The following is a 14145-nucleotide window of genomic DNA, read 5'->3' on the forward strand; positions in this document are numbered from 1 at the left end:
TCAAAAAAAAAAAAAAAAAAAAATAGTTAAATCAAGAACTGTTTCTCAGTAACAGCTTAAAAAAATAGATAAATAATTTTATTAAATATTTTAATTCATAATTCTACAAACATGAAAGAAATTACTCGTGCAAAACCATTAATAATTGAACTGAGTCAAGGTAACCTTAAATAAGCTAGGTTATGATTGTCGCGCAAGTGTTTTGTTCCAAAGAAGGTAATAAGCTTAGCGAAACGAAAACAATCCTACGTTGGCCTTTTATAATATTAATTACGGTGATTTCGTACGGGCGGTAATATTTTTTTTGCGTATTCCAACGGAAAGCGATATTGCGGTAAGCTTTATGGCAGACCACTAACGCTGTATCTTCCTTTTGCAACATTAGTTACAATGGGAAAGAACGAGCAGAAAGACCCAAACGTGTACTTTTTTGTACCAAATTTGATTGGTGAGTATTATTCGGAAGTCTTGTTACAGCAACAAAGCTATGTTGAGCAAAAAGGTCTACATTTCCTTCTTTAATTATGTCTTACCCGGAAGGTTGGTCAAAGCCTTTTCGAAATGATACTTTTTTTTGATATTTTTTTCCTATCAGCTTTTTAAAGAAAAAAAAGGCTGTATGCTTTCTACATTTGTTTTGCCATTCGATGTAAGCAATTGAGCCTACATAGAATTCATGTTGCTCAAAGCACCAACTGAACCATATTTTAAGAAATATGCGAGTTAAATTTTTAAAGCTGTCAAATGATTTTCCTTTTTGCTCTGGGCAAGCTATGAGCGGAGTATTGGATACTTTGTATGCTTTTTCGGAAGTTAATTAAAATAATGAATGAGACTTTAGATGTGCGTAAAATTATTTGTTGTGCTTAATAATTTTAAGGTGTTCTTAGACTTAACAGATTTACTTACCCTTTTGAAAATAATCTATTGCGTCAAGTCAAGTTATCTCTATTATAAAAGCATCATTTTCGTCACTTTTCAAAATTACTAAAACTTTGTGAATCATTATCTTTTATGGCCTCTTTTCTCAATATGCTGAAATTAGCGCTGGACTTTCATTCTTATAATTGTTCAGTATTCTGACTCTTTGTTTAGGTTTTACTAGGGTTTTTTTGGTACTTATTTCGTTGTACTTTATGTCATGGCACCCAAATTATTGTACTATTGTGTATTTATACTCAAGTTTACTTGACGCTTTTGATGGTTGGGCGGCGCGCAAATTGCATCAAGCCACCAATTTCGGTGCAATTTTGGATATGGTCACAGACCGATGCGCCACCTCGTGCTTGCTTTGCTTTTTATGTGCTGCTTATCCAAAATATGCTATAATTTTTCAACTGTTAGTTAGCTTGGACCTTGCCAGCCATTATATGCATATGTACAGCACTCTTCATCAAGGTGCTTCCTCACACAAAACGGTAACAAAGAAGCATAACTGGATGCTGAGACTTTACTATGGAAACAATAAAGTTTTATTCATCTTTTGCGCTGCTAATGAGATGTTTTTCGTTGCTCTTTATTTACTATCTTTTACCCCACGTACTCCTCCCAAACTTGGCTACTTACCAGTTCCTTCCTTCATTTATTCGACTGGAGAGCTCCCTCTTTCCTATCCGACCCTTCTAGCCGTTTTATGTGGTCCTATTTGCCTTGCCAAACAAATTATTAACGTTGTTCAGCTGGTGAATGCTGCCAATGCCTTGGTTAAAATGGATGTTGAGCAAAGAAGGGCTGCAAAGAAGCTTCAATAAACACAGGGTTATCCTATTTTCATATTTTCTGTTTACCAAATTTTCTATTTTTAATCAGGATGGTTTCAATCTGAACATCCTCGACCTTAGATCTGCAAGCTTACTTTGTGCATTCTCTTTGATTTTACCTCTTATAATTCAATACCTTTTTTTTGACATTTTCTCTTTCTAAAAGCCTTAATTCTATTGGGCTAAGCACTTTTGTGTTAAGCTTAGCCTTTGGGATTATTTTCTGTCACCTTTAAAAGCTTGGTTGGAGTGATTGCACTGATTAATAAAAAAATGCATCCACAACGTGAAGCCATTCGTCGAAAAGCTTATTTAGAAATAGAATGCTTTACTTATTTAAGCGATATAACTTTCACTTTACTTCAATAAATTTAATCGTTCGTTGCATTAATTTAAAAACATTGTTTATGATAAAAAAATCCTATTTAAATGTACATAGTAGATTTTTTTTTAAAAGATAAATGTATGTGTGTATTAATTTACCCATAAATAAAGCGTCCCTCAAATCTTCACCCTTTTTACACGTTCCATGTCAGTTACACTGGTCTCAGATTTTACGTTTTCTCCATCCAACATTCTATTTGTCCGCAATTCATGCTTAGCGTGCTTGCTATTTGATTTTGAAACATGTTTTCGTTTTTTATCGCCGTTTTTATTTGATTTCTTTGAAGCCTAAGTATGTTAGTCATTGCCGAATTTTGAAAATTCTGTGAAGTACCTTATTTAAACTGTGAGTCTTTTCAGATAATGCGAGATCAAGAAGGCGTTTACTTAATGTTTTTAATTGCTCAGCATTCGGGTTGATGGGAATAACGTCTTTTTCCTCGTAGACCTGATTACACTGATGTTGTGTTAGCAATAACTCAAGGGTTGGAAATGCTTTTCTTAGCTATCGATAGACTTACTTGAAAACACATTTTCTCGCCAAACTGCTTCAAGGCAGAGTATTCAAATACATGACCGCAAGGCACTATGTAGGCGAATTGGTATGTATCAGACATTACATGTCTTGTAATCGGGCATAACCATAGCACTTTACCGGAATCATCCAGCTCAACTTGAAGTTGTACCACGTCTTTCAGTGATTTTATATGAGAAGGGCTTTTCGGAACACTTGACCTATCTAACAGCATTTGTAAAATGCTTGCTTTGTTATACAGTTTTCCTAAACCACACGATACAATTGGAGGGTATAAGGGCTCATCCGTAATGGCACACTGAGAAAATTGAGAAGATTTTACAGAACGTTTAAAGTCTATATCAAGCGGCGGTACTTTGCCAGGCTCTTTCACTAATTCGTTTCGGGTTGGTAATGATCCTCCTAAAACATGTTAAAATTTAGAAGCAAAATAAACGAATCCTACCGTCATTTCCCATAGTTTACTTGTGTGTATTAAATATTACAGAGTAGTGTTAAGTAAGCATATTTCAAAGAAGCGCTTACATTCCACGACTGCATTTACTGCATTCTACTATAATGCACTAAAATTAAACGTTAGGTTTCGTTACGCAAGATATACCGAAATGTCAAATACAATTTTCGCTTCAATGATCTTCGCTTATTTTTAAACCTTATTTAAATTGCAAACATTTGTGATGGGAATACGTAGTTGCGTTAAGGACTTACGAAAGTATACACCAAAAGCAGCAATTTTTCTTCTACAACAGCTGGTTTGTAGGTTTCAACTACGAGTTAACTGCTTCTTTCATACATCTAAATCAATGTTATATGAAACATTTTGTGAAATCCGAAACCTCTTACTCTTAGTATCCAGTTGAGTTCGAAAATTGGTACTGAGTAGCTATTAGTATTTTAGGCCCCTTTACTTACTTTTGTTTTTGTTAACTTAGATTTCGGACCCTTTTTTTTTTATTCATATTGAACCTTTTCCTTTTTCTTTTTCAGGTCGTGTTAAATGTCGAAAACTGTTAATTTTAGGGCAACAAAAAATTTCTATTTACAATTTGTGAGCGTCAGTTCTCGGGATACATCTTGTATTCCCTGCATCCACTTATTTTTTGATTCTAAGAGGTATGTATTTGGAAGCGTAGGGGAAGGTTGTCAAAGAGCTATACTCTCCCAACAGCTTCGATTATCAAAGATTAAAGATGTCTTCTTAATGCAAGGATCTTCAATATCATCACCAGATACATATGATTCTTCTTCTTCATCGTCTACTACCTCTGTTTCTGATATGCTACAGCTGGATGATCGGGACAAAGTTATTGTATCTGAACGTAATAGTATGTGCTCGACTGTAAACTATCCTACATGGTGGGATTCTTGTGGTGGGTTTCCAGGTAAGTGTTAAATATATTTAATAATTTCTGACAATAGGCTTTTTGCTGTCTCTCAATGATATTTCGGAACCTGGGGAAACCGGAGAAGCTAGTCCTTTTGTCCTTCATGGACCTAGTGAAGTTCATCAGTTTTTATCTTCGATGCGGCATTTCACTTATCATACGAATGTAAATTTAACGGTACAGGGATATACTTCGGCTGAGGCCCCAGTATTCGTTGATGAAAATATTTGTGTAACTCCGGTAGTTGTTTCACTAGTTAAAAATTCTTTTAAAAAAAGGAAGCATGAAAACATTAACAGAGGTACAAATGCAAGACCATTAAAAGAGGATAGAGCAAATACTTCTCCTCATTGGTATTCTCACGTTTCCAATGATACATCATTCGTCGTTGAGAATGCAATGTATAACACTCCGGCTCCTTTGGAACCAGACAAGCCAGAGCTGTTTATTTCTTATATTGTTCAATCCCATCCTACCCCAGGGAAATTTGACGCCGCAAAAGCAAAATCGCTTGGTATCACGAAAGGATTAGACTGTGGTAGACTCGCTCGAGGAGAACCTGTAACTCTTGAAAACGGAAAAACAGTATATCCAAAAGAAGTGATTGGTCCTTCTATTCCTGGCTCCTCCTTTTTTATTATTCATTGCCCCAACGAACTCGTAATTGACTTGGTCATTGAAAATCATAAATGGACAAATGCACCTAAACCTGTTTGTGTCATTCATTCGGTTACACCAGAAGTATACAAAAATCCACGTTATCAGAGCTGGATTTCTTCATTCCCAAGTGAGGTGAGCCATCTAATTGCTTCGACTGAAGTAAACGAAGTAATAAATTATCCTAGGAGTGCAGTCGCTATTGCAACACTTAATTTGTTAGATTCAAAAGTTTTTCCTTTAGGCTTTAACTGCTATGAAGTTAAAAATGTACAAAAAAACAATCGAATTGCTTTTGCCAAACCCAAACTGCGTTTTGCGTTTGGAAAAAAAACTGGTATTGACGATTCGGAAGTTGGGGTTTCGATTGAAGAGTTGAAGGATAAAATTTTGAAAGAGAAACCAGATTATAAATCATTTGTTGAAGAAGCTCAAAAATATGTTAGTGATAAACCAAAGGCACCGAGCTTTGCAGGTTCTGACATCCAAATTTGTACTCTTGGCACTGGATCTGCAATGCCTTCTTTATACAGAAATGTTTCATCTACTTACGTTAGAATTCCCGTTGACAAAAAATGTATGGAAGACTCAGCTATCAGTATGAAAAACATACTTTTGGACTGTGGAGAGGGCACTTTGGGACGTCTATCGAGGCAGTATGGTGACAATTTAAAATACGAAATAGCTTCTTTACGATGGATTTATATCTCCCATATGCATGCTGACCATCATGCTGGTGTTATAGGGGTTTTAAAGGCTTGGACGAAGTACTCAGATGGCAGATCAAAGTTGTTTATAACAGCACCTCCACAATTTGAATTTTGGCTACTAGAATACTCAAGGATTGATTATCTACCATTATCCAACATCGTATTTATTTCCAATAGTGCTTTACGTACTGACAGGAAGCCGTCTGCTTTGGAATCCTCTAGGTTGTCTTCTTTATTTAAAGAATTTGATTTAGTATCTTTTCGAACGGTTCCTGCCATACACTGCCCGTATTCATATTGCATGGAGATTACTAATTCCAGTGGTTGGAAGATCGCATACTCTGGAGATACTCGACCTTCTGAGGATTTTGCTAACATTGCCAAAGACTCAACTTTATTAATTCACGAAGCTACTTTGGAAGACTCTATGCACGAAATTGCAATAAAAAAGCAACACAGTACTTACTCTGAAGCTTTAGAAGTGGCCAAAAAAGCTGGTACAAAAAACGTTATTTTGACTCATTTTAGCCAACGATATCCCAAATTACCAGACATTGATATTTCGACAGAAGACTTACATATAGCTTTGGCGTTTGATGGAATGACTCTTAAAATATCGGATATCTCATTGTTTCGTTATTTTGGAAAGCCTCTGGCTTATCTATTTAATGAGGAAAATTTAAAAGAGGAGTCGGATCCTTTAAAGTTCTAACTACTTGAGCTATTGTCTCATATTATATAAATTGGGTCTCAGGCAAGTGATCTCTGTTGTTTAATGAAATGGGCAAACCTTTTCTTCATTATACAATTATGTTCATAACAAAATACTTCAGACTTCAAAAAAATTGTCAAGGTAATCCGTATCTATTAAAATAGTCCTGAAAACCATTAATGATCTTTTTTTCTTTTATTTCACTGAGTAACTACTATTTAACCCAAGGACCAAAATTTACGAGTGTAATTGACGACTTAATCAAACCTTTATGGAATAATCTAAAAAGAGGACAATTTTGAGTTTTAATTTATATCGGATAACCAAGTACTCTATGCAATTAAAGTAATTGTAGAACATGCGAGTTTTCGTCTAAGAAACTGAATAATAACAAACGAATAAACATCAGCTAAAGCGTAACACAAACCAGAAATACGAGACTTCCGTAGATTTGTAAATTAGAAAGAGTGAAAATTATTGAAAAACATGAAGTAAATTATAAATCTCTAAGTTTATCCATCACAAATTTGAAGAAATTGGTTGGGTGAAAAAGGGATGCCAAAGGGCCTCTTTTGCAGTTATTCGCCGCTTAGGATCGTAAACGAATACTTTTTTCAATAAATCAAGCAGCAAAGCCACTTCTGGAGATGATACTGCAAATATTTGCTCTAGCGTTTGCAGAGATTGAAGATAATTAATGCTTTTTTTAGGCGTATTTGACAAAGGATAACGGACTTTTCCGTCAGATTTAAAAAAACGTTGCGATGTACGAGAGGAACGCGAAATCATATTCCTATCAAAGGGACCCAGGATTTTTTCCATCATGCACAGATGCTCACTATCTTCATGGGTTTGAAACAAGGCTTGTCCCGTGAATAACTCAACTAAAATACATCCAATACTCCAAACATCGCAAGGATAAGACCAACCCAACCCTAAAATAATCTCTGGAGCACGATAATGACGAGTACTCACTACACTGGAATGGTATTCATCTTCAAATGTTGCACTACCAAAGTCGATAAGCCGGATTTCACAACTATTAAGGACTTTCTGTGAATAATTCCGATAAGGTAATCGAATAGTTCTTGAGGCATTAGATACCAGAAGAACATTTTCGGGTTTAAGATCGGTATGTACTAGTCCCAAAGAGTGAAGAAACGCAACACTTTTAAAAAGTTGTTGGGATAGCATCTGAATATGCTTCAAAGGGAAAGGAATGTAGTTGTTATTCTTTAAAAAATCAAAGACACTCCAGCCAAAAAGATCAGTCACAATGCAGATGTGCTTGCGGTAATCGAAATAATCGCGTAACTGAATGCACTTATTTTCATTTGTCGGATCACTATGAGCTATAGTTTGTAAAACTCTTAATTCAATGAGACTAGCTTCTCTGTACTTTGGAATTGCTCGAGTCACCTTGATAGCACAATGTCTACCTGTACTTTGATCGTAACACTGGATAACTTTGCCAAAAGTACCGTGCCCAAGCAAACGAACAACTGTATAACGGTTGGCAAATTTGGAGTTAGGTACAACCTTGTAATGACCGTCATCATCATCAAAAGTTGATGGATCAAAAGCGGTAGTATCATGCACAACAGGAACATTTACGCGGTCGACTTTTTTATATGGGGGCCATGCAGCTCGCTTCCTTTTCTTCGGAGGTCGATAATCGGAAATAGATACAGGAGTGATAACTTGATTGGCATTAGAAGCCGGTTGATAAACGTTTGCAGAAGGAGGTTGGAAAGTTGGTTGAGTCATCGGAAGCCATACGGCCAGCGTTGGAGATAATGGTACAGCGGTATGATTGTTAATGGAACTTGGGGTGACGGAATAATTTACACTTTTATGTTGAGACGATTGCGAGGAAGGAGCGATAGCAGTAGCCGGAGCTAGCTGAGGAGGGTTAGAAGGACAATACGTTGCAGGACATAGTGGGGGAGGATAAGAGGTTGGAGACGAGTAAGGATGATTATGGATGGGATGTGGAAGCCTGTTCGGATGGACTTGGAGCTTTGGTAAATTAGGGATCACTGGAGGTTTAGAAATTGGTTGGTGAGGTAAATTAGGAGAGGGAAGCGAAACCGGGTACCAGTGTGAAGGAACTTGAGGGACAGGAGGCGGCCGTAAAACAGGTTGACATGAAACAGGTAGTGGATTATGAAGGGGAGGATGATGTGAATGGGGAAATGGCGATTGATTATTTGAACACGCATGATACGATGTAGGAGACTGAACCATATATGAAGGATGGCTGGCGACATCATGCGGTAATGGAACGACGCCATTAGCATCCAACCATGGATCATAGGATTGAGGAAGAGATACCGAGTTAGTTGATGGATAAACAGCATTCGCACCATTGATAGGGACTGCCACAGTGCCAGTGGTAGAGGGTGATGATGATGAGGGAGGTTGCGGAGGTACGAAGGATTGTAATTGATGAACAGAAAAAGGAGGCGGTAAATTAGGGGTAAGCCGTGGAGAAGCTGAGTCCTCTATAACAATGACTTCTTGTGGAACACCATTTTTATAAAAGTCCTGCCAATCAGGCGCATGATTTCTACGACGTTTTAAGGAATGCATTTTACAATAAAAAGATTCCGTCTAAGTCATGCGAGCAAATTGGTAAAGTGAAGAGGTAGAAGACGTCGAAACCTGAAAAAAGGGATAAGTATCTTTTAGAATTATGCAAAACCAGAAGCAAAAATGATGAAAAGAGATACCAACCACCGAAAATAAGTGTTTCTCAAACAATAATAAGGGGAAAAGTTTCCTTGTTCGAAGTCACCAAGCGACAAAAGCAATAAAAAACCTTTTTTTTCGACTCGTCGAAGGGTAAGAACAAAATAGAAAGGCGGAATTTAAAAAATAAAAATAAAAAATGGACGAATTAAAGCAATAGAACTGAACTGACAAGCATTCGACAATTGGTGTTGGACCAGAACAGCTAGTTCATCAAGAAGCAGAGAATGGGAGGAAGAATGAGCAATCAAGTTAACTGGTACACCTACTTCGAAAGAGTTTCAAAATTTGAATGCAATCACGAAGAAAGAAGTTAAAATTCTCGACGTTGTAAAATTGCAAGGCCGTCGATCAAACGATAAATCAGCAAAGAAGCGGAAAACAGTGAGAAAGTGAACTTGAAATATATTTATCAAACCAAATGGTTTCTTATATCAGGGAGAAGAAAGCCGTTTTCTCAGAATAAAGACAATTGACGACAACCACTAAACCCCTTTCTCAATCAAATGTAGGGTGCAACAGTAAAGAGAAACAGCAAATGCAAAAAGGTATCGGAGAGAAATAAATATCTACAATACCGGAGAATAAGTATGCCGAACACGGAGGGTCTGTAAAGGCAAATCAAACACGAAAAAACGATAAACACCAAACCTTCAATCAACAACTAGCGGAAACCTTTGTATCAATCGTATTGCTTTAAAGTAATGATGTTCCAAGGCAATATTGTACCATGAGACAATGATGAGGTTTTTGTGTTTGAGGGGGTGCGATTGCGCTACTACCAAAATTGATCAATGTCCAAATCAGGCGGATTAGTAATTTGGATAAAACAAAAGTATAAATAACCCCCAAAAGAATCGGCAATTACCAGGGCAGTTTTCAAAAGCACACAAAGTCGACGACAAGCGATGTAGCTGTAGTACGAAAGTCTACCTAACAAAATGGTAGATCGTAGATGGAGAAAAGCAAGTAGTGAGTGTAGTAAATTGAAGAATGAAGTATATACGACTCTTAATAAGCAATTTTCTTTTTCTTTCCTTCAATCCCACAGAATGTAATTCCAATGGGGGGGGGGTAAAACAACAAAGCAATGTCCTAATAATACAACTGCTAAGAAAACTAGTAATTGAGGATAGAAAGGATAAAAGAAAAAGCCTCAAGCCAATTCGAGGGATGTGGAGAAAGTAAAAAGGAATTAGCAAGAGTTTGGATAATAATAAGTTGCGTTTTCTTTGGTAAAGCCACTTAGAAAAGGTGAAATTTGCATGAGATAATCATGTTTGTGAGACCGGAACAACATCATTGTTATTCTATCCTTAAAATAAAATAGCTGGAAAAAATTGGCCGGACGAGGGAACAACCCAACAATCACCATCCAGGCGCGTTGCGTTTGGCACCTCCTTCCTATGAAAAAGTATACACATTCCACAACACCATGTGCGCAGTATGCAACGTACCTAGCCGTCACCCAACTATAGCGTAAGAGACGCTTGCTACTCTGAAGGGCTGAGATCTACGAAAACCGCCATGGCCGTAGAGGCAGAGGCGCTGAATGAATTTTCATTAATTTAGATCACTAATCATTTACCATTCAAATGCCGCTCCATTCAACTCAACCATATTCACTTAAGGAGTTTTCGTAAGAAATGGCTTATCATTGTCATCATACCATTCAAACATCAATACACACCACACATACACACACACACAAATGTACACAAGCATGCACACTCATACACATATATAAACGCATGTTTACATAAATAGTTATAAAATTTACATATAGTTTTACGCATAAATAATGCAACTGTCATTCTCACCATCTCTATCCAACTCTACCTACCATGTACTATATACTGTATTATACAATGAATGCTATATGCCCGCTTATACTGTAGCTGCCTTGTCGCCCGCCCCATTTGTCCATGGTATAGTATTCCGCACAATTCTTTACCAGAATAGAAATGAAATATAGAAAACATGCCTTTTCAGAAGCGTTTCTCACACTTTCAACAAATGTCGTCCAGCCCATCTGCCAAATTCTCTTACCAAACTAGTCTTGATTATGGCCATCCGTCCTCGGTAATCGAATATTTCGTCCAAACAGCGACGCTTGGCCATCAAAAAATTTAGTGGATGACAATAATCTATGTAACAAATAATACGATAAAATTGCCATGATGAGTAACAAAACAACAAAGGCAATAATTCATCAACTATTGAATAATCATTTAATGGTCGCGAAAAGGAAACAAATATAATTTTCTACAATCAATCATCTACAATGACTGATGTTAGAGCTTGAAAACGGGATGTGAAAAATTCAATCAACATGACTTCAAATGGGGTGAGAAATTGTAATTAAGCAAAGGAAAAAAATAGGCAACAAGGCATGGTTGTAGCTGCAATTAAGGGACTAATGTGTCGTGAAACTCAAAAATGTAAAAAAAAGAATGACAATCCCCTTGCATAATTGAATTACCCGTTGAAATTTTTGGGAAATCCGGTTACTGCAGACGGAAGTTGAAAGTCAACTTTATCTCGGTTCTTTTTTTCCTTTTTTTTTTTTTTTGCAACTTCCTTACCGGCACGCAAGGTCCGTCGCACTTCTGGACCAGGAGTAAACTGCTTACTTATTGAAAGAACAAAGAAAATTTTAACCTTTCTTTAAATACGCTTTCTTTTCTTTTTCTTTTTTCAGGCTATTTTTTTGCTCCTCCCGTCATCCCTAATAGCTAGTCGGCTTTAACGATTATTATTTTAGGAGATGCTAAAGTGCAGATTGACGGTCTTGTTCGTAATTTGCAATCAGTCTATGTCATGATCCCTGACCTCAGTACAGTGGAAGCTGTCTGGCTGGCAAGGGTAAAGGCTAGTAAGTACTATCAATTATGTATGTCAGTTGTGGATGGGGAATTATTATTGAGACTTTTTACAAAGTGTCAAGCTCGAGATTTGGCCATTACATGTCGGTAAAGCAGCTGAACAGCGATATGCCGTTCATAAAAAAGCGTCAGCACAAGTGAAATCAAGTGTCATGACATGAAAGTCTAATCGGTTATTTGCAACATTAACCGAAACTTGTAGAAAATGCGCTCTTTGGCAGTTGAAAAACGCAGACATTACAGATGCTATAAATACATAGTATTAAAAACATAATAACAAATAACAATAACATGTTAATTAATCTTGCTATACATAGTAACATCTATAAAACGCAGTGTAAACAGAAATCATTTTGACATGAATTTCTTATGTAACAAATGAATCTTCCATCTTTAAAGGGAAATCCGATCGCTGTGTTCTCAAGTTATCGACTCCTTTTTCTCATAGCAAAGGCTGAGCAAGCAATCAAAGCTTTTGCTCCTAGGATTATCTAGGACGATGCAACTTCAACATTCGTTGAACGGACCGCATACCCATTTCCTAGGTTCAGGATTTAAGCTTTGTATTGTGTTGTGTGGTAGTACAATTAAGCAAAAAGGAACCGAACCGTTGGGGCTGAATATTGTTTTTCACTATCAAACAGGTAATAAGATATATATGAAGCAAGCAACTTATTTGTAAGCCTAGCTAAATGCTTTATCAATATAAACTCGAGGGAAATATTGGTAGCATAGTATTCCTTTAACTTTTCTTTTTTTTTAAATTAATTTTGATTTCACTTTTTAGTTAACGAAAAGAATTATTTTTTATTTAATAATGGCAAGCGGAGTTGTTTCAATCCAATATATTACATTTACCAGTAAAAAAATTCGATACTTTCCCTCCACCGTGTTAAATTGCTGCATTTTTTTGCATGTTACGGGATGTAAGGAAATAATCTCAAACCAGTCATCCTTACTTTGGTTTCCTACATTTAATGAGCCATGCCATCTATCCTCTATTTCAATACCTTCCTTCCCATTTTTTTCTGCTAAATCGATATGTTGTTTTTTAAATACTCTTTGTTATTAGTACTATATATGCACTATTGATTTTGCTAGCAATGTATTGTATTATTTGTATGTTTTGTAGAAAATAACCTACTCGCCAACCCAAAAATACCAGTTGTTTCCGACAGCGTCATTTATTCATCACACTTTTCCGAAAATCGGCTTTACAAGTCCCGAGTAAAAGTGAATCAAGAAACAGCTACCATGAATTTGATCAACGATTTTGAGTAACCACAGAAAAACTCAGTATGGCCCATTACGGTTGGAATGGGTCGTTGTTATGAATGCCATTTTCTTGTTACCGAGCGGCAAACTCCAACAGTATATTGTTTTGTAGCATCGCTAATGAATGATTCGTTAAGTTTGTTTTCGTGGAATTTCATGCTCTTCTTTTATACCCGAAAGCCGGATACTCGTCGATATACTAGATGTGTAGTGAGTTAATTAATTAGCCAGAAATTAGTGAATGGGAGAGATTTTTAAAATATCAAGATTGATCATTACTAATCATCTTTCATCTTTCACAATACTTGTCATCGATGATTGATAGAGATTGCCAAGAGACATTAGGTAAAATAAAACGTAACAGTTTTGACGATCTGCTGATTTGCTTGATGTCAACCTTGGGTATGTTTTCATTAAACATGATTGCTGATGGGTTTCATAATTCGTGAAAAATTGATAAAGCACTTTTCCTTATCATCTACACATAAGTGAACAGGCAAATCAATCCGTATTGTCTCCTCAACATACGGAATGTCATTAAAACCGGTAAACTGTACTAACCGGTGATTACGGGATAATAAAAAACCACTTCATTCATTTCAAAAACTGTTGATATAGTATTCTGTATGATTTCAAGAAGATAACTCTTCGGTGACTTGCTGTTTATTGCTCACCTGGCGATTCTAATTCCTTTTATTTTTTATCCTGATACGTATGTATTTGTTTTTCCCTCTTTAGAATAATATTCATTAAGCTTGAATAAGCGGTTATTAGTTTGCAAATGATTCAGCAGCTATATGTGAGTTTGCCCTTTTTCACTTGTCTACAGAGTCGGGAATTGACTTGTAAAACAAAATAAATGGAATATTGCAAATGTATTCTTTTTGCCTTGTGTTTATTTAGGAGTAGTATTGCGGAAACTTGTTTTCAGAAAACAAAGTAGCGCTTATGCTCGGTAACTACGAAAATACGAATTTTTTTTCCAATAAACTAGTATTTATTAAGCAATTGCATCTTCCATTAACCATGTCATTTCCATCAATGTATAGTTGTATGTACACCATGTATTTACGAATATTATCCAATTTAAC

General features: G+C 36.3%; 4 protein-coding genes and 8 long non-coding RNA genes across 12 annotated transcripts; 6 read left to right on the forward strand and 6 right to left on the reverse strand.

Annotated features, from left to right (window-relative positions):
- Positions 1-89: 89 nt before the first annotated feature.
- Positions 90-1137, reverse strand: SPOM_SPNCRNA.2279. The gene has a single exon (NR_191647.1). It is a non-coding gene; the product is annotated as a non-coding RNA (long non-coding RNA).
- pis1 (phosphatidylinositol synthase (CDP-diacylglycerol--inositol 3-phosphatidyltransferase) Pis1) lies at positions 376-2127 on the forward strand. Its single transcript, NM_001431013.1, has 2 exons — positions 376-448; positions 1096-2127. The coding sequence occupies exons 1-2, from the start codon at positions 391-393 to the stop codon at positions 1749-1751; spliced, it is 714 nt and encodes a 237-aa protein (NP_001417935.1). The 5' UTR covers positions 376-390; the 3' UTR covers positions 1752-2127.
- rtf2 (DNA replication termination factor Rtf2) lies at positions 2128-3175 on the reverse strand. The gene is made up of 4 exons (NM_001018421.3): positions 3125-3175; positions 2666-3081; positions 2479-2601; positions 2128-2432 (listed from the first exon to the last, which is right to left on the reverse strand). The coding sequence occupies exons 1-4, from the start codon at positions 3135-3137 to the stop codon at positions 2262-2264; spliced, it is 723 nt and encodes a 240-aa protein (NP_593022.1). The 5' UTR covers positions 3138-3175; the 3' UTR covers positions 2128-2261.
- SPOM_SPNCRNA.2280 lies at positions 2241-3074 on the forward strand. Its single transcript, NR_191648.1, has one exon. It is a non-coding gene; the product is annotated as a non-coding RNA (long non-coding RNA).
- A 246-nt stretch (positions 3176-3421) lies between the features above and the next one.
- trz1 (3' tRNA-processing endonuclease tRNAse Z L2 Trz1) lies at positions 3422-6560 on the forward strand. Its single transcript, NM_001018422.3, has 2 exons — positions 3422-4061; positions 4099-6560. Exons 1-2 carry the CDS (start codon positions 3677-3679, stop codon positions 6141-6143), a joined length of 2430 nt encoding a protein of 809 aa, NP_593023.1. The 5' UTR covers positions 3422-3676; the 3' UTR covers positions 6144-6560.
- SPOM_SPNCRNA.2281 lies at positions 3722-5945 on the reverse strand. Its single transcript, NR_191649.1, has one exon. It is a non-coding gene; the product is annotated as a non-coding RNA (long non-coding RNA).
- Positions 5979-10080, reverse strand: lkh1 (dual-specificity). Its single transcript, NM_001018423.4, has one exon. It carries the CDS (start codon positions 8733-8735, stop codon positions 6663-6665), a length of 2073 nt encoding a protein of 690 aa, NP_001018187.2. The 5' UTR covers positions 8736-10080; the 3' UTR covers positions 5979-6662.
- SPOM_SPNCRNA.2282 lies at positions 7266-7622 on the forward strand. The gene has a single exon (NR_191650.1). It is a non-coding gene; the product is annotated as a non-coding RNA (long non-coding RNA).
- SPOM_SPNCRNA.2283 lies at positions 7825-8625 on the forward strand. Its single transcript, NR_191651.1, has one exon. It is a non-coding gene; the product is annotated as a non-coding RNA (long non-coding RNA).
- On the forward strand, positions 9987-14011 carry SPOM_SPNCRNA.671. The gene has a single exon (NR_151037.1). It is a non-coding gene; the product is annotated as a non-coding RNA (long non-coding RNA).
- SPOM_SPNCRNA.672 lies at positions 10681-14083 on the reverse strand. Its single transcript, NR_151038.1, has one exon. It is a non-coding gene; the product is annotated as a non-coding RNA (long non-coding RNA).
- On the reverse strand, positions 13047-13255 carry SPOM_SPNCRNA.79. The gene has a single exon (NR_151166.1). It is a non-coding gene; the product is annotated as a non-coding RNA (long non-coding RNA).
- Positions 14084-14145: the final 62 nt, after the last annotated feature.

Source organism: Schizosaccharomyces pombe, assembly GCF_000002945.2.
Source record: "Schizosaccharomyces pombe strain 972h- genome assembly, chromosome: I".
Lineage (NCBI taxonomy): Eukaryota > Fungi > Ascomycota > Schizosaccharomycetes > Schizosaccharomycetales > Schizosaccharomycetaceae > Schizosaccharomyces > Schizosaccharomyces pombe.

What these genes read in the sequence shown, in the direction of transcription:
- pis1 (NM_001431013.1), top strand. Translation starts at nt 391, where the DNA reads ATGGGAAAGAACGAGCAGAAAGACCCAAACGTGTACTTTTTTGTACCA. An exon ending in TTTTGTACCAAATTTGATTG is followed by an intron (nt 449 to 1,095) that starts GTGAGTATTATT and finishes CTCTTTGTTTAG; the next exon opens with GTTTTACTAGGGTTTTTTTG.
- rtf2 (NM_001018421.3), bottom strand. An exon ending in GCGAGAAAATGTGTTTTCAA is followed by an intron (nt 2,602 to 2,665) that starts GTAAGTCTATCG and finishes ACACAACATCAG; the next exon opens with TGTAATCAGGTCTACGAGGA. An exon ending in AGACTCACAGTTTAAATAAG is followed by an intron (nt 2,433 to 2,478) that starts GTACTTCACAGA and finishes TAACATACTTAG; the next exon opens with GCTTCAAAGAAATCAAATAA.
- trz1 (NM_001018422.3), top strand. Translation starts at nt 3,677, where the DNA reads ATGTCGAAAACTGTTAATTTTAGGGCAACAAAAAATTTCTATTTACAA. An exon ending in TTCTTGTGGTGGGTTTCCAG is followed by an intron (nt 4,062 to 4,098) that starts GTAAGTGTTAAA and finishes TTCTGACAATAG; the next exon opens with GCTTTTTGCTGTCTCTCAAT.
- lkh1 (NM_001018423.4), bottom strand. Translation starts at nt 8,735, where the DNA reads ATGCATTCCTTAAAACGTCGTAGAAATCATGCGCCTGATTGGCAGGAC.